The sequence below is a fragment of the Penicillium bovifimosum genome (genome assembly GCF_028826915.1).
Source record: "Penicillium bovifimosum strain IBT 22155 chromosome Unknown utg000005l_segment0_segment0, whole genome shotgun sequence".
NCBI lineage: Eukaryota > Fungi > Ascomycota > Eurotiomycetes > Eurotiales > Aspergillaceae > Penicillium > Penicillium bovifimosum.
The window spans coordinates 4,377,499-4,397,077 of NW_026622714.1; the positions used below are offsets into that span (position 1 = coordinate 4,377,499).

Sequence of the window (19,579 nt, forward strand, 5' to 3'; positions counted from 1 at the left end):
GAATGGTCTTTAGAGATCAACCAGGAACAACAGTATAAGCATCAAAATACAAGACTCAATTCTTCAGAAGGATGACTACTCTCAACTGATCCCTGGACACCCCATCCTAGACCGGGACATTCCCCCATAGGTATAGGTTTAGGCGGATGGGGGATGGGGGATGTGGTAGTACGGGTACCTCCTAGCCCGTGTCTTCCGTCCATTGTCGTGCTGCTATGCAAAGGAAAGAAAGAATTCGAGGTGGGGGTCTGCTTATCAGTGCTCTGGAACTGCCAAAAGCTGAGGCTGATCCCAGCTGGAACTTTATGTAGGTCAATTGTTGGCCAGTTGACTATGTAGAAATGAACAAACTACCTACAGCTTCGAGACCCTCTCAATCTCATTCGCAACTACTTCCTCCAGTCCCATCACCTTCGGCTCCCCAATCAACCCATTAGCCCGCTTTGCATAAAGCGTCCCGCCTTCAGCCCAGATCCGACGCAAAGTCAACACGGTCGCCGCCGGCTTCCCGGCCTCCCACGCCGCAGCCTCCGACTCACGCAGTCTTGCCAGCGAAGTACGAGACACCTGCCACGGCTGACCACCAAGCTGGCGCTCGAATTCCGCCTGGATCTTATCGGGACTAGTCGTAAACGAATTGACGCACAAAGCAGCGTTGCGTGTCTCAGTCGTAGCATGAAGCAGAGTATTCAGAACGAGAATACCAACACTAGCGAAAATAGTTAGCGAAACGATTCCAACCTCAATCGGACAAAAAACCAAGAGACCAAGATCAGAAACTCACTCCTTCATCGTCGTCAAACTAATCTCCCCCTCTCCTTCAAGCAAAACAGCCCTACGCGCTTTCACATCCCATCCACCCGCCTCCTCAAATCCAGGCAGGAGATTAAGATACATCTCCGCAAACGGACCGGTAACGACATACGAGTACGCAAGGTCGTCCCGCGAGATCTCATCCTCGAGATAAGCGCGTACCTTCAGCTTCAACTGATGCGGCTTCTCATTCGCCGAACTGGGTCCGTACTTGATATCCGTGCCGTATTCGGATGGAAGGAACCACTTCACGCTGCTACTGGCAGCTGCGAGGCGGATGAGCGGGATTTGCTGGGCGAGGGCATTGCGACCGAGTGCTGAGACTACGGTGTCGATTCCTACTCCGGTTGGTTAACCTTCTGTCTTTGTTATTGTGTACGAAAGCATTTCGGGGTAGTCGCGTTGTGATTGTTTGGAGGAAAGAGCGTTGGTTTGTTTTGGAACTAAAGTTGTTCACTCACCCTCGTATGCAGCTTTCACGGTATTCTCGTCTTCGATGTTGCCGACGATGACCTCGACGCCTTGCTCTTTTAATTTGTTGAGCTGTGGGGCTTTGGTTGAGGCTGTGTGGGGGGAAGTGAAGATTGCAATGCGGTTGAATTGGGGGCGTGAAGAGAGGATGGCGTTTAGGATGTAGGTGCCTATGGTGCCTGTTGCGCCAAAGAGGAGGATGTTTTTCGCGAGAGACATTGTTGAAGTGGTGTAGATGAAATGCTATGATGCTTGCAAGGTTCTATATGGAGCTTAAATAAATAGTGCGGGGGGTGTGGGGGTCCTGCTTATCAATTCGAAGCCCCGGGGGCAGCCCGAAGTTCGGAGTCGGAATTCATGCCGATTCAACTTGTTGAACAAGAAAAGCTTCAATTTTTATGTAAATATCTTGTTACTACTTACTAGAGCTATCATGAATTGGCCCCCTAGAATTAAACCACCATTTCCAGAATCTCCAATACCTGTTCCTTCTCCTTGAGTGGCACCGGATTGGTCTTGCACCAACGATCATGCAGACTATTTTCGGCCAATACATCCAATTTGTCACGTCCTACATGGAAATCGCTCAAGCTACGAGGCATTCCCAGTTCACGGATGATGACATCCAGAATATCGCCCAGGTCGGACGTTTCGACGGTAACCGAACGGCCCCGTAGAACTTCCAGTACAACCGGATCTTGGATGAGAAATTCGCGCACTTTGTCTTGTTGCTCACGGTTGGCGTTGTGCTTTGCGTTGAACTTACACACAGCGGGAAGTAGAATACAGCTGGTCTCGCCGTGGCCGACGCCTAGTGGACCAAGCTATGTGAAGTCAATATACTGTCGTTGAAGAGGTGACTTGCATGTGAAAGGCAAGAAAATAAACTGGGAAGAAACTGCATACCTGATGTCCAATCCCATGACTAGCACCCAACTCAATCGACCCGCTCGTACACGCCGCCATGGCATCCACGGAGCCCAGTTGACATTGCAAGTGCGCATCACTGTCTGCGCGATCTTTCTTGCACCGCAACAGACCGGGGACCAGCTGGCTTAGTCCACGCCGAGCTAAATTATCTGATTTCTCGGTCGTGCCGGCCACCGCGCACAGGGTTTCAACACAATGGTCAATTGCGCGCACGCCGGTACTAAGCCAGATTGAATCTGGAGTGGTTTTCACCAGCTCTGGGTCAAGGATTACCAGCTGGGGTCCACGAGTCGGTGCTTGAAAGCTGTGTTTGCGCTTTGACTTATCTTCCGTGCCGCCGGCGAAATTGGAGTATTCGCCAGCGGAGAGAGAGGTGGGCACGGAGACGATTGGGAGAGTCGGTGCTCTAATCTCTTTTCGTTGTTTGGGACCTGATGCAAGGGTTTCAAGTTCCTCTGGTGTGCTGACCTCGTTTGCGAGTGCCTGGAAAGACGTTAAAATTGGGACAATCAGTGGCTGGATAGAATATACGAGGGATGAAATAGATGAACGGCTGTGCATGGGACAGATCATGAAGCGAATACTATTGAGAAACCCGATATACTAACCAATGCAACAATCTTGGCACCATCGGTCAAGCTCCCAGCTCCGACAGTCAAGAGCAGATCAGCATGCACAGTTCGAATGTCTTGGGTGATCTCCAGCACCTCTGACCACAAAGTGTGGCTTTGCATACCAATTCGACGGCCAACCAGTTTTGGTCCCAGAGTCGTCTCCAGCTGGGCTATTACATCTGTGTTTCGCGCCAGTGATCCCGAGCAGACCACATATACACGCGAGGCCTTGAAGGTATCGGTGAGATGACGGGCAGTAGCTGCGGGGAAGGCAATGCCATAAGAAATGAGTGGTCGCTCACGACCTTCAAAGGCAGGCCGAACCGTTTCTTCTGGCATCATGTCAATTGTCAAATATGGCCTGTTATAACAGTATATTCTCACAGACGATATACATCGAAGAATATCGAAGAAGTAAGTCGAGGATCGAGGTGGAATGACGTAACTTAAAGATGGGAAAGCGGGGCTTGGTGTGGCTCGTTTCATTCACGTGTACCACGTGGAACAATATTTAAAAACATTTTAGCATCCCTCGAGTCCATGAACTCCTGCTTCAGCAGTATACTTGCACTTTCCAACACCCGGCGTTGTCGCGTTCTCACGAGGGTATAGCACCACATTCTCAAGATCAATATTATAGCACGGATGCACGTCCGAGCATGAGATAGACGCGATTTTGTTGGAATCCGAAGTCCCCTCGAGATACCCCGTGAAATTTACAAAAGCGACATTGGATATACTCATCAAGCTCGTCCCCGAATAGGAGCCATTGTCTCCATTATCCTGCGTGATACCAGGCCCAGAATCGGCTCCATAGATTTCGAAATTCGAGAACAATACGTTCCGAATGCTTCCCCAGCCACCGCCGCGAGGAAGACCAGCACTCTCGTAGAAGCTCTGGGGCACAAGGGCGCCAACCCAGGTCTTGATATAAGCGCTATTATGCAGATCTTCATTGTATCGGATGACCTTGACTTTGTCGACGCGGATGTTGGCCACGCCGGAGTCTTCCTGGTATTGGCCTAGACTGCCTATGGCAATGCCGTTCCCACCACGACATGTGACGTTGTGGATATCGACATTGTATGACCGCGGTTTGATGGCCACGCAGTCATCCCCGCCTTGGTAGACGAAATTGGTGAGTTGGATGTTTTCCACATCCATTGTATCTGTTCACGGTGTTAGCGGGTTCATACTCATACGCGTTTTATAGATTGCCATACCAAATCCATCCGTATTCTGGACCCAATTCTCGCCGTACGGTGCGTCTACTGCAGTCGCGTTGCAGTAGATGTTATTGAAGCGCATGTTGGTTCCGTTCATTATATTCAAGCTCCACAGCTGGGGGTCCTTGACGTAGAAGTTCTCAACGCTGACATCGGAAACATTCCAAAAAACAAACGGCATTGGTCGACCGGGCTGCGTGTCACCCTTCTCGGCTGTATACCAATGATTGCCGTTACCGTCAATGCCACCAGTACCATGTCCGTCGATGGTGATATTTTGGCCTGTGATAACAAAGCCAGCGGCGTGGTTTTGGAAGGCAATAGGATATGAATTATTGCGCCAGTAATCGAGGTCATCAGAAAACTAGCCCTGGTTAGGTGCATCCCGGTTGGCTTGAGTTTATGACCGCAGTGTACTCACTGTCCATTTCCCACGCCACTCAATTGAAACATCATTGACGATGGGGTTCAGTCGAGTTCCGATCCAATACTCTTGGTCCTCTGGGAAGATAATCCTACCACCATTGCCACACCGATGGAAAGCTTCGAGGATATTGGGAACATCATCTTTCTGGTCTCCATTGGCTTTGATGGTGCAAACATTCGGGCTGTGTTTACCCTCTGCGTAAACAACAGTCGACAGTGCCAAGTCCAAGGCAAGTATCCTGGAAAATCGCATCGTGACCTCGACATAGATGACTTGGCCTAACCGGTAGCTGCTCTACTTCCATACAATGTTTTATATCCTCATAATCCCGTACTACACACTCGGTAGTTTTTACACCGAGCATGGATAGTGTGACATGGCGGCTAAATCTGTCTGCGGGGAAACCACCGGGGTTACTATGATCTGCACGAAAAACATGAGATGTGAATCCTCCCGACCACCTGTTACGACGATCTTTGCCTGGGGTGCTTCAACGGTCGAAAGTATGGGCCAGGATTCTTCCACCAATTGAGGCTATGTAGAGATGAAGTTCCCTTTTCGTGTTGTTCTAGTGCAATAATTTCTCTTCCGACAACTTGCTGTTCAATGCCACACACTTTCCCTCCACGCAATCACCAATGGCACATCTATACTGGCTCAGCGTAGTACTGAGCCTTTGGCCTCTCTTCTCCCTATCTGTGGCAGAGGGCTGCTGGCGCGATACCTCTTGCACCGGGCCTGAGGACACTGCATTCAGCGGGCCATGGGAAAATAACATATTCTCACCGGCATCGCGAATAGTACGACCAGTCTCGACACTCTCAGAGCTAAAATCCAATGCCATCACAGACCAATCTTATCCATACAAAGCAACTCTGCACGGAAACGGATCACTGGTTGTATTCGACTTTGGCATTGAAGTAGGCGGCATAGTCCATTTGGACTATACTTCCACCGGCAGTGGAGCTATAGGACTGGCATTCACCGAAGCCAAGAACTGGATCGGGGAATGGTCAGACTCGTCAAGCGCACTATACCACGACGGTGCATTGTACGCGAATATCTCGTCGGCCGGGAACAGCACATATGTCATGCCTGACAAATACCTGCGTGGCGGATTCCGATACTTGACGGTCTTCTTGATCACGGATGACTCGGCTAGTGTCCAGATTGACGATTTGAGATTGGAACTTGCGTTCAAGCCCACTTGGGCGAATCTTCGAGCTTACCAGGGCTATTTTCACTGCAGTGATGAGCTTCTGAATCGCATTTGGTACAGTGGTGCATATACTTTGCAGACAAATGAGGTTCCTGTCAATACTGGCCGTGTCACGGATGGCGTTACCTCTGGCTGGGTAAATAACGGCACACTGGGGCCTGGAGACACGATCATTGTCGATGGTGCCAAGCGAGATCGTGCTGTCTGGCCGGGTGATATGGGGATTGCCGTTCCTTCCGCTTTTGTCAGCTTGGGGGATTTGGAAAGTGTGAAGAATGCATTGCAAATCATGTACAATACACAGGTGAGATTGACCCCCTCCCCCCATCCTTGTTGGGTACAACCTGACAAGTCATGCTTGATAGGACAAGACAACGGGTGCATTTGACGAGTCCGGGCCTCCACTGAGTCAAAAAGACTCGGACACATATCATATGTGGACCATGATTGGCACTTACAAGTATGTCCTTTATACCAACGACACAGGCTTCTTATCGAAGAATTGGGCCAGCTATCGACACGCCATGGACTATATCTATGGCAAGGTGACTTATCCCAGCGGGCTACTGAATGTAACCGGCACGAGAGATTGGGCGAGATGGCAGCAGGGCTACAACAACACAGAAGCACAGATGATGTACGTTGTAATTACACCACACCGAAAAAGAACCAACTAACGCAATATAGTCTCTACCATACCCTACAGACAGGAGCATCTCTCGCGTCATGGGCCGAAGACTCAACCAATCTATCCAGCATGTGGAATTCACAAGCCGCTACCCTCAGGGAATCAATCAACACTCATTGCTGGGATGATGCGTACGGGGCATTCAAGGACAATGCAACCGAGACCTCTCTACACCCACAAGACGCCAACAGCATGGCAATTCTGTTCGGTGTGGTGAACCGCGAGCGCGCAGCTAGCATTTCAGAGAAGCTCCTCGAAAACTGGACGCCAATTGGAGCCGTTGCTCCCGAGTTGCCCGAGAACATAGTCTCGTTCATTTCCTCCTTTGAGATCCAGAGCCACTTCATTGCTCACCAGCCTGCACGGGCATTGGAACTTATTCGACGCAGCTGGGGCTGGTATATCAATAATCCAAACGGAACAGAGAGCACCGTTATTGAAGGGTATCTCCGGAACGGGACGTTCGGGTATCGCATGGATCGTGGGTATGGATTTGATCCATCGTATGTTTCACATGCTCATGGCTGGTCGTCCGGACCAACGTCTGCATTGACGGAGTATATTGTCGGTCTTTCTGTGGTCTCACCACTGGGTGAGACTTGGAAAATTGCGCCTCAGTTTGGGGATCTGGAGTTTGCTGAGGCTGGCTTCGTCACTACTCTTGGAAAGTTCAAGGCGTCTTGGAGGAAGCAATCAAATGGGTATTTGTTGGCATTCTCAGTGCCGAAGGGTACTGTTGGTAATGTCACTTTGCCCTATGTGGTAGCCTTGAAGAAGCCTTCAATCACCATCGATGGCGACCAATTGACTAGAGGCGTTGCTTATGTCGATGAGACCGCAACTTTTGAAGTTACTGGTGGCTCTCACGAGGTCGTTGTGAAGTAGGTATTGATGAACTAGGGTCAGTTATTAGGTCTAAATATCAATGTTCTGCATGTATGATGTAAGTCACCAGATAACTGGTTATTTATGTAGTTATCTCGTGTTGGACACATATAAGTAGTAGTACCCTGCCCGGGTTCATGTACAGCAGGGGCCAGGAAGATGACCGCAGATCAAGTACATCACGTGCATCCCCACAGTCCCATCTCCGTCACCAACCGCCAATGCTGCCCTTCCCTCACGGTACCGAACGAACAACCTCATAATGGCTTCCACCCTCCGTCAAACCCCATGGCGGGCCTACCAATGCCTCACCCGGCACCAACTACACACAACCCGCCTATCCACCCGAAATCTCTCCACCACCCCCTCCGCAATGCAACCAGTAACCCTCTCCGCTCCCGAGGATCCGCAGCAGCAGACCTGCAGCACGCCGCCCAAGCCCAGCGAAAGATGATCCTCTCCGCAGCAGGCATGATCACCTGCGCGGCCGGACTCTACGGCGTCATCAAACTCGACCTCTTCGGCCTCAACGAGCTCGAAACCAAATCCGACAAGAACCCCCCGCCAAAGAGCAGCAGCGGCACTCTGCAAATGGACGGTCCCGCCGGTTTCCCGAATGGCGGACCCTCCGTAATAACCATCCAAGGCCAAGACGGCCTCGAGCAAGTGCCCACCGGAACAAGCACAATCCCGCACTTCCCCAGCACAATCCGCCTCCCAACCCACGAAGCAACAGAAGGCAAGCAAGCAGGCGACGAGCTCGCCCCCTCACAAGGAGAAGAATACCAACTCCTGGGTCTGGGCATCCGCACCGTCTCCTTCCTCTCAATCCAAGTCTACGTCGTCGGCCTCTACGTCGCAAAACCAGACATAACAACCCTCCAGCAGCGCCTCATCCGCACAGCAGTCCACCCACCCGCCACAGACGCAACGTCTGCCATTTCCGGCGCCGGCGCGGAAGCAGCTACCTCGCTCGTCCCGCTCGAGCGAGAGCAGCTCAGGGAGTTGCTCCTGGACGCTGAGCGCGGTGATGCGGTTTGGTCGGCTGTTCTCAAGGATGATGGTGTTCGCACGGCGTTCCGTATCGTGCCGACGAGGAACACGGATTTCATGCATTTGCGTGATGGGTGGGTGCGCGGTATTACTGCGCGCGCGCAGGCGAAGAAGGCTACGGCTACTGGTGCAGCTGGGGAGTTCCAGGATGAGAGGTTTGGGACCTCAATGAATGATTTTAAGTCTGTCTTTGGTGCTGGGAAGGGGAAGGCGGTGCCGAAGGGTCAGACGCTTGTTTTGATGCGGGATTCGCGGGGCGTTTTGGATGCGCTTTTCCAGCCGGGTGATGATAAGCCTGTTAAGTGGATGGGGCGGGTGGAGGATGAGAGGATTAGTCGGCTTGTTTGGTTGAATTATCTTGCTGGCAAGAGTGTTGCGAGTGAGGGGGCCCGCACGAGTATCGTTGATGGGTTGATGAGGATTGTGGAGAGACCGCTGGGTACGGTTGTGCAGAAGGTTATCTAGATGTGTTTATGCTCTCTGTGCCAACATACCTGTACTCTAAGTAGTCTCTTTTTCCTGTTTATTTTCTTCTCTCAGACATGGCAAAGCTCCACTCAATACTACGTCTAACCTCGGATGATAGAGCTTAGAGCTTAGAGCTTCTTTGATACCCTTCAATTCAATGTCCCGGCATCCTACTGGATTGTACAACATACATATACTGAATCTACTGAACAGAAGATCCTATTCCGAGATTACATCCAAGTTATAAGGCGCAACGCTGTGCATTATGAAGCTACCTTCATGAAGTGTGTATATCCAAATCGAACCTCATGGGATCTCACTAATAATGACATCGAGCTTAAAGAGCACCAGCATCGGCAAGCAACTCCTTCAGATCCTTCTTAGCCTGAAGGTCCGAGTTCCCACCAATGTGCTTCTGCTTAATGTAGATATTGGGCACGGTGCGCTGGCCGGAGATCTCAGCGAGTGCGCTCTGGATAGCGGATCCTTCCTCTGCAACGAAACAAACTTAGATTAGCAATTATCCCTATATCAAACTTCAGAGAGGACAACGTCTCCCTCTCTCTCTTAGCTCTGACACTCCTGTTCCCGGACCCCGAATTGCAACAACCAAGAAAGCACCACTCACCATCCTGATCCAATTCAAGCACAGTGAACTTGGCATTGAGGCTCTTGAGCAACTTCTTCGAAGAGTCGCAGTAAGGACAATAAGACTTCGAGAAGACGACGACGGCGTTCTCGTCGATGAGGGACTGGGCGCGGGTCTTAGCGGCGGACATGGCGACGGAACTTGGGCCGGCGAAGGAGCCGAAAAGACGGGTGAAGATGAACGAAATGGTGGGTGGTTGTGGGATGGTGAGTCCGGGAGGAAGAGTGATGGTCTTATATATGAGGTACTGGTGTTTTCGGGCGGGGTACTGACGAACGAGTGAGGGAAGTGAATTGGTTGGTTCAGGATTGCGGGATGAGGCGATGATGTCAGGTGATATTTGTCAGCGGGAAGGGTGATTCGGAGCCTTGGCTGGATTGGAGATCTAGATGCTGTGCTTATAAAACTAGGGCTTTTTGGCTGTTGGAAGTAACTAGATGTAGGCAGCTATGTACGTACATATATTTTAACATATGATTTGCAATGATGACTTGCTGATTACTTGCTAGTTATATACGCCACATAAGATTACAAATAGTCCATTCTTTGCATGTGTGTTGTATTCATTCAACCTGACGTCTGGCAAGCTCCGTAAGCAATTAACTAGGTAGCTGGCATTTAGAATGCAATTGGATCCAGGCATATGACTGCTCTTACCAAGGAGCAGAGCAGAGCAGAGAAAATAAAGAAGAGAAAAGCGCTAGCAAGAATGGGAATATGGCGAAACAGGCTTCAAGTATGGTCCGGAAAGAAATACAGAACCAAAAGATTAGAAACATGAAAGGAAAATTTGGCATCGAGTTGGAAAAGGCAGCGGCGGGTACAAGGTATGTCTCAAGAGAAAGCGCATACATCTTGATTTCATAGTCGTCGAGATGTAGCTCTTGAGTCCCATTCTGGCCATCGCAGCTGGAGCGAGTTTTGGGGGGTGGTCCTTGTGCCAATTGGCAGGGAGGACAATGATCACCGGAAAAGAGAAGTGGAATATCAAGGAATGGATAGACGGGGAAGGAAAAAGGAACCCATGCTCATGGTGCTGAAGGATCGAATTAAAAGGAATTGGGGCGAAGAATGTGCCCTTGATCGCGGGATATTAAGTCACAGAACAAAACCGACTGAACACCATCCCGCCGGAGACGCTGAAAAGGGGGAAAAAAATGACAGAGAATGGAACCAAGCAGATGTGCAAATATCAAAAGTATGTTGGTGGGATAGATGAGAGAATGAGATAGGAGAAATGGGGGTTTACATCACAATGCAACATCCACAGCCCTTCTCTTTCTTCTCTGGCGGCTGCGCGGTGACAACAGGGGGGTTCCAGTTGGGGTTGGGGTTCAGCCCCATTGGAGGTGTCTCTTGCATCTTCGGCATAGTGCTGTAGCCGGTGCTCGTATTCGGGCGGCGCGGTTCGGGGCTCTTTGACGGTTGAGGTGGCAATTCTTCAAGCTGTAGGGATTCGCTATTCTGCTGTTCCGGTTCGGGCTCAGCCGGGGTCGGGACAGGAGGTGGTGCGTCCACGGCATGCACGGCCAGGGGCTCGAAGTTGCGATCGTAAGTGTTTGGAGTCCGACCTTCCTTCTCCCACTGTTCCTGCATGATCTTTTTGGCGACGGTTGGGATCATCTGTTGGTCGGGTGGCAGGCGAGGGTCAGGCTTGTACATGGTTGCCAACCAAGGCGGATCTCCTTCGGGTCGATTTGCAGCAGTTGGAGGGCGGCTCTCGCCGGACCGGGTGGTAGGTCGCGCGGTGGTGTTGCCGGAGACGGCACGAGATCGAGGTGTGCTTGCCTTCCTGTTGGTGGGCGGAGCAGAGGTCTTGCGATTGGTGGAGCCTGCAGCCTTTCCAGGGGTTTTCTTGCCGGGGGTATTCTGTGTGGTATTGAACCCGCGGCTGCCTGGTCGACTTACTGGCGAAGGAGTCGAAGCAATGTTTTCAACGTTGATAGGTTCACTGGCTCTACGGCCGCGTGAGGACCGGTCATCTTCATCTGTGGCGGCGCGGCTCCGTGAACTGCGAGAATCGCGGCCTATGGGAATTGGAACCGGACTGGCCGTCGAAATAGGTATTCGGGAGGCGCTTTTTCCAAAGCTCGCGTGGCTGTAGATGCTGGTGGCTGCATCGTCCGCCGCAATCTCCTCCGGTCGACGGAGATCCCAGTGTTTCCGTTCCTCTTCTACCTCGTCATCCACGTGCCGAGTACGATCTTGCCCCATGTCCGGCCATGGCTCGGAGTATTCTCCGGTGGACGATGTCACCGTGCCAGTCCAGTTCGTAGCGCTCTGATGTGCCTCGTGACTCCTCCCACGTCCCGCACTCGATTTGCTTTCTCCTCTCATCCGTCGTTGGAAGAGAATGGCCGCCTGGTGGAGTTCCTCGCTCTCGATCTTTGCCAGCTTGTCCCGGTGGATCCATTTTTCCTGGTTCGTATGCACGTCCAGGTACAACCTCAGACCATCCCTGGTCTCCTCGGGCTCTTTACGGACAACTGTATCGTATCCAGTAGCATCTTTCACACTGCCCATCTCGCTCCCATGTCGAGTGAGACTCCGATCCCTGCGTCCTCTGTTCGAGCCCAAATACGGTGATTCGTGTGCGTTGACGGCACGGGAGAGCGAGGAGCTATGTGAGCCGTTCGAGTTACGCTTCCGAAGAGATTTTGGGCGGATGGAATTCGAGTCGTGCGAGTTGCGTAGTTTGGTGTTGTAGTTTTCCTGCGGGGGTGAAAAAAAGGAGATCAGCGCCATTCTTCCTTTTTTTTTACCACGTTTTCAAACTCCATTGCCAAAGAATGGAACTCAACGAGATCAATCTTACCTCGTGTCCTAGTGGCACTGCAAAATCCCACTGCGAGTCATCCACAGGCGATGCTAAGGCATCTCCAGAATATGCTGCTGTCGCGACACCCGCCATCCCAGAAAGTTATTGTCACAAAGGAAAATAAGGCCAGTCCAGCTGAAACCCGGGTTAAGTAGCGATTGCTAGAATGATTTGAAATGGGATTGAATGTGGTAAAGGATCAAGCCATGCCAGGTGCAAAAGTCGGTGGAGAAGCGTAAGGGGTCCAAGCCGAAAGTAGCAAATTGTCAACAGAGTCAATCGTTCGAAATCGAGATCTTCGGCAGATTCTTCCCACGAGGTAATTTCCAGTCGATGTGGTGACTCGTTCCACGGTTGAAGAGCTCTGGGCGGGGAAGGTTTGAAATGCCGTGGAATGTCTCGAGGTTATCTCGCGGGGTCCGGGGAGGTTGAGACAAGGGGATATGATTATCAGGCAGGGATTGATGAGAATGAAGAGAGAAAGAGAAAAATGAAAGACTATGACGCGAATTCCCAGAGAAAGAGAAGGAAAGAAGTTCAAAGGAGAAAGATAGCCAGACTAGGAATAGTCTTGGGAACTGCTGGGAATCGACTTTCAATATGCCTAGACCCCATCCGAGGTTCCGTATTTATCGTGGGTATTCTTTACTACACTCCTGTATTTTTAGTCAATGCATCCTGTCAGGCATGATTTTGTTAAATTCACAGCATATCAATCAATAATCGATTCCAAGTTCAATAACCCTGAACCCATGTCGTACTCCGTACATTTAACATAACGGGGAAAAAAGTCAGAATTCTCATCGAGCGCTGGGCCGTGCATCGCCCCTGAACCATGTTGATCACCTCAAGATTGCCGCTAACTAGACGGTATCTACTCCGTACCTAGTAATAACATACGTGTGATAATGTACGTTGTAACGGTTGGGAACTCCAGAACTCCACTTGCTTTGTACATTGAAAGAAAGGAAAAAGTGTATACATGCGGGCAAATCGGTTTGACAGGTTTAATCTTGGGGAAAATCGCAAAAAGTTGACATATCACAAAGACGCCGATCCTCTTCCATGCAAAGAAACATCCCGTGGGGTGGACAAAACCCAGCAAGAGGGAACTCCTAAGGCAGCCCCTCTTTCCTCCCCCCGCTCCCCAGAATGAGATAGGTACAAAACGTCTATACATCTCTGGATCCTGTGTTCAAAAGCCAAATTCGAATCTCCCATGAACTATGCACACAAAAAAATAGCGATTCAAGAGCACTTGGTCACCTCTATAGCTTTGCAACCGTATCCAGCCTGCTGAGCGCCGCCTGTGCATCCTTGATAAGGGCTCGGCGCGCATTGCGGGTCGACTCATTGCCATCCGGCTCGATTCCGTCCGCCTTCAACACGACCTGTGCGAGGATCGTCTCGCTCAGTTTACCGTACTCGTATTGTCGCTTCTTGGGGTCGGAGGGCGGGTCCGCAACGTATTCCTCGCAAAGCGGGATCATCTCCTGATGGAGCCACCCGGCCAAAGCAGTGATCTGTTCCAGGGGGGAATGGAGTAACTTGATGTTGGGTGGTAACGCGGGTTGGCCTGAGTGGCCGGACGAGGTAGGTCGTGGCGGGCGAGACGTAGCGGGTGGCTCTGTGGCCACTGGCGCCTTCTTGCGGTTGTTCTTCTTCTTTCTCGAGCTCTTGCTCTTTCCGCTGGGAGGTGTCGGTGGGGACGAGGCTTCTGCACTGCTAGGGCGGAACGGCTGGGTCGGTGCGGGTGCTGGTACTGATGTGGTGGTGGGAATGCTCCGTCCGCTGTCATCGGAGACATCGCTCGGGGTGCCTGCGCCTACTTCGGAGACGACGCACAGCACCTCTGAATGCTGCTTAAGGCCCTCGGCTTTGCATGTACGGGCGTCATTTTTCAACAACTTGCCCTTGTAAAGCAGTCTCACACAGCCAGGTGCTGGAGCTCCCGTGCTCTTCGCGGCCGCTTCTCGTATATCTCCAATGGTCAGGACACCGTCGTCAATTGCGTATGCGCGGAACTGCAATGGATAGATGGTGCCACGATGGCGGAGGGCAATTATATCTGGCTCGGTGTCATCCACTGGGGGATCCAAGATGTCTCCGGGTGTGATATAGCTGAAGTGCTCATCGTTGACCTGGGGATCGGATGCGGGTGCGTAACTCGGCGAGCGGCGTAGCATGCTAAAGGGGTTGCGCCAGCTCATCGTGGCGGCAGTGATTAGGCAGACGAGAACGGCTGCAAGAAGGGCTGGAAGTTGGTTTTCAGCGGCGAACGGCAGCTTTTGCGCGAGGGCACCGAGGGGTGTGGTGGACAGGTGGGCAATAAGAGGATCCAGTCGGAGGCGGGCAGAATGCAATCGAACAGGGAGGACGTCGGTGATGTGACCTATATAGACTGCGCACTTTTCGCCCAAGGTGGACTGAGCGAGGGTCGGAGGCAGTAAATTCATGGATCTTTGTGGAGGGGAAGAGAGAGCAGGTGATTCTGAAGTAATTGCGCCCCCGATCCCAGATAGGTCACTCTACCGTTATTTCAGCTCAGATCAAACATGATTGGCTGAGTCATGTGGGATCACATGACGTACCTAACCAAGTTAGGTTCAGCTCAAATGTTTAGTCTGAGGTCTATTTGGGGCCACCCGTCCGAAAAACCGGAGAAATCAACGAAACGAGCCTCTCTCTTTGAATCATAAGGTCTCGACCACCACGTCGGATTTTATCTCAAAACTTGGCCTACAGAATCTTCTTCTTTACATCCATCACATTTCGCACTATTGACCATTCCTGACTCAAGGTCGTCGAGATTGAAGCGTCCGCGCTCGACCCAAGATTGCGGGAAAGACACTTCACCCGATACACTCGACATTGCCCACCAGCACGTTCAACGCATAAGATTTCGCGTTCTAGGAGGCGTGGCAACTTTAATATAATAAATAAGTGATATTACACTTTGTATCTATAATCGTTGGAGGTCTGAAGATGTTGAGGTCCGTGATTGTTGAGATCCTGGGTTGCCGAATTCACGCATAGAGTGGTGGGACCGGTTTTTCTGACGGGTGGCCCTAAATACTGTGTAGCTCTCAGTCGCAAATTCTGAGCTGAACCGAACTCGGTTAGGTATGTCATATAAACATGACCAGCCATGGAATCATGTTCCGTCTGAGCATACTAGTAACCCATTTTGGGATTGAGCCGTCACTGTACTCGTCAGGATCACGGATTGGCTTTGGGGAGTGGTTATACTGTACTATGTAATTACTCTTAGGCATAGGCGTTTATGGAAGCGGTCGATTATGGCCATCATACAAAACATATTCCATCATACAAAGTACAAACCTCTCATGTTATCCCTCTATTTGCAGCTTTGTGTCACTCCATTTCCCCAGAATTTTCAATCTTCATCAACAGTCGAAGCCAAGATGACCACAACTGCTCAAGAATGCTCTTATTCTTGGTCCAAATGTACTGTGTCTTCGCTGACCTGGACAGCAATCGGGATCGGCATCGCTACCATCGGCTATCTTATAATGGGAACTTATCGAGAAGCACAGTAACAGACAATCTGGCGCGGAAAGGGATATAGAGAGCCGTGCACGTGATATTTCGCTCAATCCGCCTGGGACCTATCCCCGTTTCCCGCCAATGACAACTTTCCCAACTACGCCTGGACACGCTATTTCTGATATGGATCGAGATACCGGGTTTCCATTCATCAGTCAACAAGGGCCCAAGGGGCATAGGACGTGAGGCTTGAAGCAGCCTCGAAAGCGCCAGTGGTCCGTGGTCATACGGGCCTTGGATAATTCTCTCTTCTCGGAGTTTCATGTGAATCAACGAAATTGGGACTCTTGCTGCGTAACGTATGCACGCATGTTCTTGGGGTCAGTTTACAGGATTACTGACATTATAGAGCAGTGTTCTGTGAAATTTCGATCTCATCAATGAGAAGGTGATAGAATAGCTGCACGCCCGCCGTCACTCACTCTGAAAATCGTCCTCAAAAGCCAAGTTTTCTACGTCATACAGCTGTCACTTGCACTGATATTCTAAATGATATGTGTCCTTCGTTCCTTTCCACATTCTCTATGCCTTGGTGGATGTGAACATGATTCATTCAGTGTGGAAGATAACGCGAGAATGTTGATATTCTATAATATTCTATCAGAAAACCAAAGTTCTAGATAGAAGGTGAACAAACCGAAAGAGTCTGATAAACCATCATTACCTTAATACGTATGATCCGCCATTTCAAGCAATTCCTCCTTTCTGGGTACCCGAAGCATATACCGACCTTCTTGCCAGCCGTAGATTGTGCTGCTTCGAAGGATGTCTGTGGCATAGAGCTGCCTGGAGAAATGGCAATGCCTGAAGCCGCTAAGGCTGCCTATAACGGATTCAGGTCACGCTACTGTAATATGACACGGCATTTTTGAACATAGTATATATGATATGGGCTTAACGGCAGCAGATGTTCCTTCTGTTGGTTTGCTGGGTATCTCTTCTTGCGAGATATCGAGGTTTTGTCGACTATTGAGTAACCACATTCCATTGACCTCGATCGCCTATCAGATATACAACGTGGAACGTCCATGGGGTTATATTCACCTGCCACCCATCTTTCCTCAATAACCATTGGTGTGCTGCACAAAAAGAGATATCCATGTTAATACACTATGTCAATGACAATTATGATCAAGGTAGTAGTCTGTGTAACTATTCAGGAATCGTCCAGAAGTCGTCTACGGGTAGGTAAAAGTGCATTTGGCGTACCCTTGATATAACCAATTCTGCTTATTGAAAAATATCAAGCCTTCGTGGTCTAGTTGGTTATGACGTTGGTCTCATATACTTTTCATATGACATTCTTGGTAACAAGATTGACATCCGAAGGTCTCCAGTTCGATCCTGGACGAGGGCATTTTTTTTTGCCTCCCTTTTTCGATACAGTGGAAGATCGAACACTTCTCTTAATCTTTTCGATCAATCTATTTATTTGTATTCTTACTCTGAATAGGCGGCTGGCCGCCTCGCCCCTGTGGGCAAGCAGTCCCTCCTCGGTTCGAATCCAGCTTTTTATGTACATCGTCCGGGGCGCATGCGCCTCCGCCCGCAACTCCCATCGTTAACCTCAATCCACTGGTGCTAGGCCCCGTCCGCCCAGCTTGGTGACAGGTCTGAGTGCATGTCACTAAAAGTTATTATTTTTTTTTCCTTTCTTCCTCCTCCTTCCCCTATCTTAGCAGTAGTAGGGACCCTCCGAGCAGCTGTCTAGCTATAGAGCTACGTCCCTTCGTCTCCTTCTCGGTGTCCCCCCTGTGTGGGTCTCGTGTGGCCACATGTTGCCGCCCTCTAGCTCTCTTGCGAGCCTGTTCTCACCCAGTCGTCCCAGGTTGAAGAACCAAGTTGCCAGTCGCTGGGCGGAGCCATCCCGGGAGAGCGCTGCCCTTAGGGAGTGTCCGTCAGGAAGATCCAGGCCAGCCAGGCCTTCTCTTTCTGGCGTGTATCGTGGGCAGCGGAGCGTGAGGTGTGCGAACGTTTCCGGGGCGCAGCCCTCTTGACAGAGCGGAGATTCGACATGTGGGACTCGTCTGCGATGAAGGAACGCATTTAACCCGATCGCTCCTGTGCGTGCTTGGGTGAGGAGCGAGCTCTTAGCTTTGGTAAGCCCCGAATGTACATTGACTTTGAGAGGGTTGAGCATCGGGTCTAGATCGTAGCCATATGCTGCTTCCCCACCGTGGCTTCGTCTCTCCCTCGCATCGTCGAGTTTCCGTCTTCTCTTGGACTTCCACCCTGGAAAAGTGAATCAGCTCGCTTTTCTCTGTCCAAATCTCATGCCTCTTTCTTTAGCCCACTCGTTGCAGACCCGTAGGCGTGTTCCAGGATCCTGCAACAGGTTGTAGTGTCTTCCGCATATGCCAGGAGATTTGTGTCGTCCGCGAAACCGATAGTGGCTAGGCCGCTGATGCTGCTCAGTCTCCTGTACAGCGACGTCGCAAACAGGATGAAAAGGACGGGTGACAGCGGAGAACCTTGGGGCGTGCCTTGCGTTAGTACTTGTCGTGCTGAGGTCGCTCCGTCAAACCGGAGGCAGACCGTTCTCTCTGTAAAGTAGCTTGCCAGCCATTTCACAAGACGCTTCGGGAGACCAAGGTCACGGAGCGTCGACAGCAGCCATGACCAATCCACCGTGTCGAACGCCCCGACCAGATCGAGCTGTAGCAGTGAGGCGCAGGCCTTATGTTGCCATGCTGTGTGTACGACGTCCGTGACCATCCTGATTGCTACCTCTGTCGATCTATCCCTTCTGAAGCCCATCTGTAGGTCGGGGAGTAGACCTCAGCACGACAAGTACTAACGCAAGGCACGCCCCAAGGTTCTCCGCTGTCACCCATCCTTTTCATCCTGTTTGCGACGTCGCTGTACAGGAGACTGAGCAGCATCAGCGGCCTAGCCACTATCGGTTTCGCGGACGACACAAATCTCCTGGCATATGCGAAAGACACTACAACCTGTTGCAGGATCCTGGAACACGCCTACGGGGTCTGCGACGAGGGGGCTAAAGAAAGAGGCATGAGATTTGGACCAGAGAAAAGCGAGCTGGTTCACTTTTCCAGGACGCGCCTTCCCCGGACGGAAGGAGTCCGCATCCTCGACGGGGGCCGGGCTACCCTGGCCCCTGTGGAGTCAGCCCGGTTTCTCGGAGTTTGGCTGGACCGGAAGCTATCCTTCAAGGAGCACGCTAAGAGGGTTCGCACCAAACTCGAAACCCAATCACTGGCACTCACCCGGCTCGCCGGCAAAACCTGGGGTGTCCGTGTCTCTAAGGCCAGGGAAATCTACACCAAGGTCATCCGAAGCGTGATGGCGTACGGCGCCAGCGCATGGCACACACCAACACCAATGGACGGCAACCCCCGGAGCCCCGCCAAGTCCCTGCTCACGGCTCAGACCAAATGTCTCCGGGCTGTCATTGGGGCATATCAGGCGACACCTATCCACAATGAAGCAGCAGATGGCTACGATCTAGACCCGATGCTCAACCCTCTCAAAGTCAATGTACATTCGGGGCTTACCAAAGCTAAGAGCTCGCTCCTCACCCAAGCACGCACAGGAGCGATCGGGTTAAATGCGTTCCTTCATCGCAGACGAGTCCCACATGTCGAATCTCCGCTCTGTCAAGAGGGCTGCGCCCCGGAAACGTTCGCACACCTCACGCTCCGCTGCCCACGATACACGCCAGAAAGAGAAGGCCTGGCTGGCCTGGATCTTCCTGACGGACACTCCCTAAGGGCAGCGCTCTCCCGGGATG

The 19,579-nt window shown here is 51.3% G+C and overlaps 9 protein-coding genes across 9 annotated transcripts; 3 read left to right on the plus strand and 6 right to left on the minus strand.

Moving 5' to 3' along the window:
• Positions 1 to 354: 354 nt before the first annotated feature.
• Positions 355 to 1,503, minus strand: N7515_006872 (uncharacterized protein; the record flags this gene model as incomplete). Its single annotated transcript, XM_056667616.1, has 3 exons — positions 355 to 709; positions 785 to 1,151; positions 1,275 to 1,503. 3 exons carry the CDS (start codon positions 1,501 to 1,503, stop codon positions 355 to 357), a joined length of 951 nt encoding a protein of 316 aa, XP_056521212.1.
• Positions 1,504 to 1,736: 233 nt separating this feature from the next.
• On the minus strand, positions 1,737 to 3,167 carry N7515_006873 (iron-containing alcohol dehydrogenase; the record flags this gene model as incomplete). The annotated part of the gene is made up of 3 exons (XM_056667617.1): positions 1,737 to 2,108; positions 2,191 to 2,697; positions 2,823 to 3,167. 3 exons carry the CDS (start codon positions 3,165 to 3,167, stop codon positions 1,737 to 1,739), a joined length of 1,224 nt encoding a protein of 407 aa, XP_056521213.1.
• A 183-nt stretch (positions 3,168 to 3,350) lies between these two features.
• N7515_006874 (putative extracellular exo-polygalacturonase) lies at positions 3,351 to 4,733 on the minus strand (the record flags this gene model as incomplete). Its single annotated transcript, XM_056667618.1, has 3 exons — positions 3,351 to 3,997; positions 4,052 to 4,418; positions 4,476 to 4,733. The coding sequence occupies 3 exons, from the start codon at positions 4,731 to 4,733 to the stop codon at positions 3,351 to 3,353; spliced, it is 1,272 nt and encodes a 423-aa protein (XP_056521214.1).
• Positions 4,734 to 5,119: 386 nt separating this feature from the next.
• Positions 5,120 to 6,088, plus strand: N7515_006875 (Bacterial alpha-L-rhamnosidase; the record flags this gene model as incomplete). The annotated part of the gene is made up of 1 exon (XM_056667619.1): positions 5,120 to 6,088. One exon carries the CDS (start codon positions 5,120 to 5,122, stop codon positions 6,086 to 6,088), a length of 969 nt encoding a protein of 322 aa, XP_056521215.1.
• Positions 6,089 to 6,457: 369 nt separating this feature from the next.
• N7515_006876 (Alpha-L-rhamnosidase B) lies at positions 6,458 to 7,273 on the plus strand (the record flags this gene model as incomplete). The annotated part of the gene is made up of 1 exon (XM_056667620.1): positions 6,458 to 7,273. One exon carries the CDS (start codon positions 6,458 to 6,460, stop codon positions 7,271 to 7,273), a length of 816 nt encoding a protein of 271 aa, XP_056521216.1.
• A 288-nt stretch (positions 7,274 to 7,561) lies between these two features.
• N7515_006877 (chalcone isomerase domain-containing protein) lies at positions 7,562 to 8,791 on the plus strand (the record flags this gene model as incomplete). Its single annotated transcript, XM_056667621.1, has 1 exon — positions 7,562 to 8,791. One exon carries the CDS (start codon positions 7,562 to 7,564, stop codon positions 8,789 to 8,791), a length of 1,230 nt encoding a protein of 409 aa, XP_056521217.1.
• Positions 8,792 to 9,131: 340 nt separating this feature from the next.
• Positions 9,132 to 9,573, minus strand: N7515_006878 (glutaredoxin; the record flags this gene model as incomplete). Its single annotated transcript, XM_056667622.1, has 2 exons — positions 9,132 to 9,286; positions 9,423 to 9,573. 2 exons carry the CDS (start codon positions 9,571 to 9,573, stop codon positions 9,132 to 9,134), a joined length of 306 nt encoding a protein of 101 aa, XP_056521218.1.
• A 1,115-nt stretch (positions 9,574 to 10,688) lies between these two features.
• N7515_006879 (uncharacterized protein) lies at positions 10,689 to 12,354 on the minus strand (the record flags this gene model as incomplete). The annotated part of the gene is made up of 2 exons (XM_056667623.1): positions 10,689 to 12,155; positions 12,259 to 12,354. 2 exons carry the CDS (start codon positions 12,352 to 12,354, stop codon positions 10,689 to 10,691), a joined length of 1,563 nt encoding a protein of 520 aa, XP_056521219.1.
• Positions 12,355 to 13,529: 1,175 nt separating this feature from the next.
• N7515_006880 (BAG family molecular chaperone regulator) lies at positions 13,530 to 14,717 on the minus strand (the record flags this gene model as incomplete). The annotated part of the gene is made up of 1 exon (XM_056667624.1): positions 13,530 to 14,717. One exon carries the CDS (start codon positions 14,715 to 14,717, stop codon positions 13,530 to 13,532), a length of 1,188 nt encoding a protein of 395 aa, XP_056521220.1.
• Between the last annotated feature and the right edge of the window lie 4,862 nt (positions 14,718 to 19,579).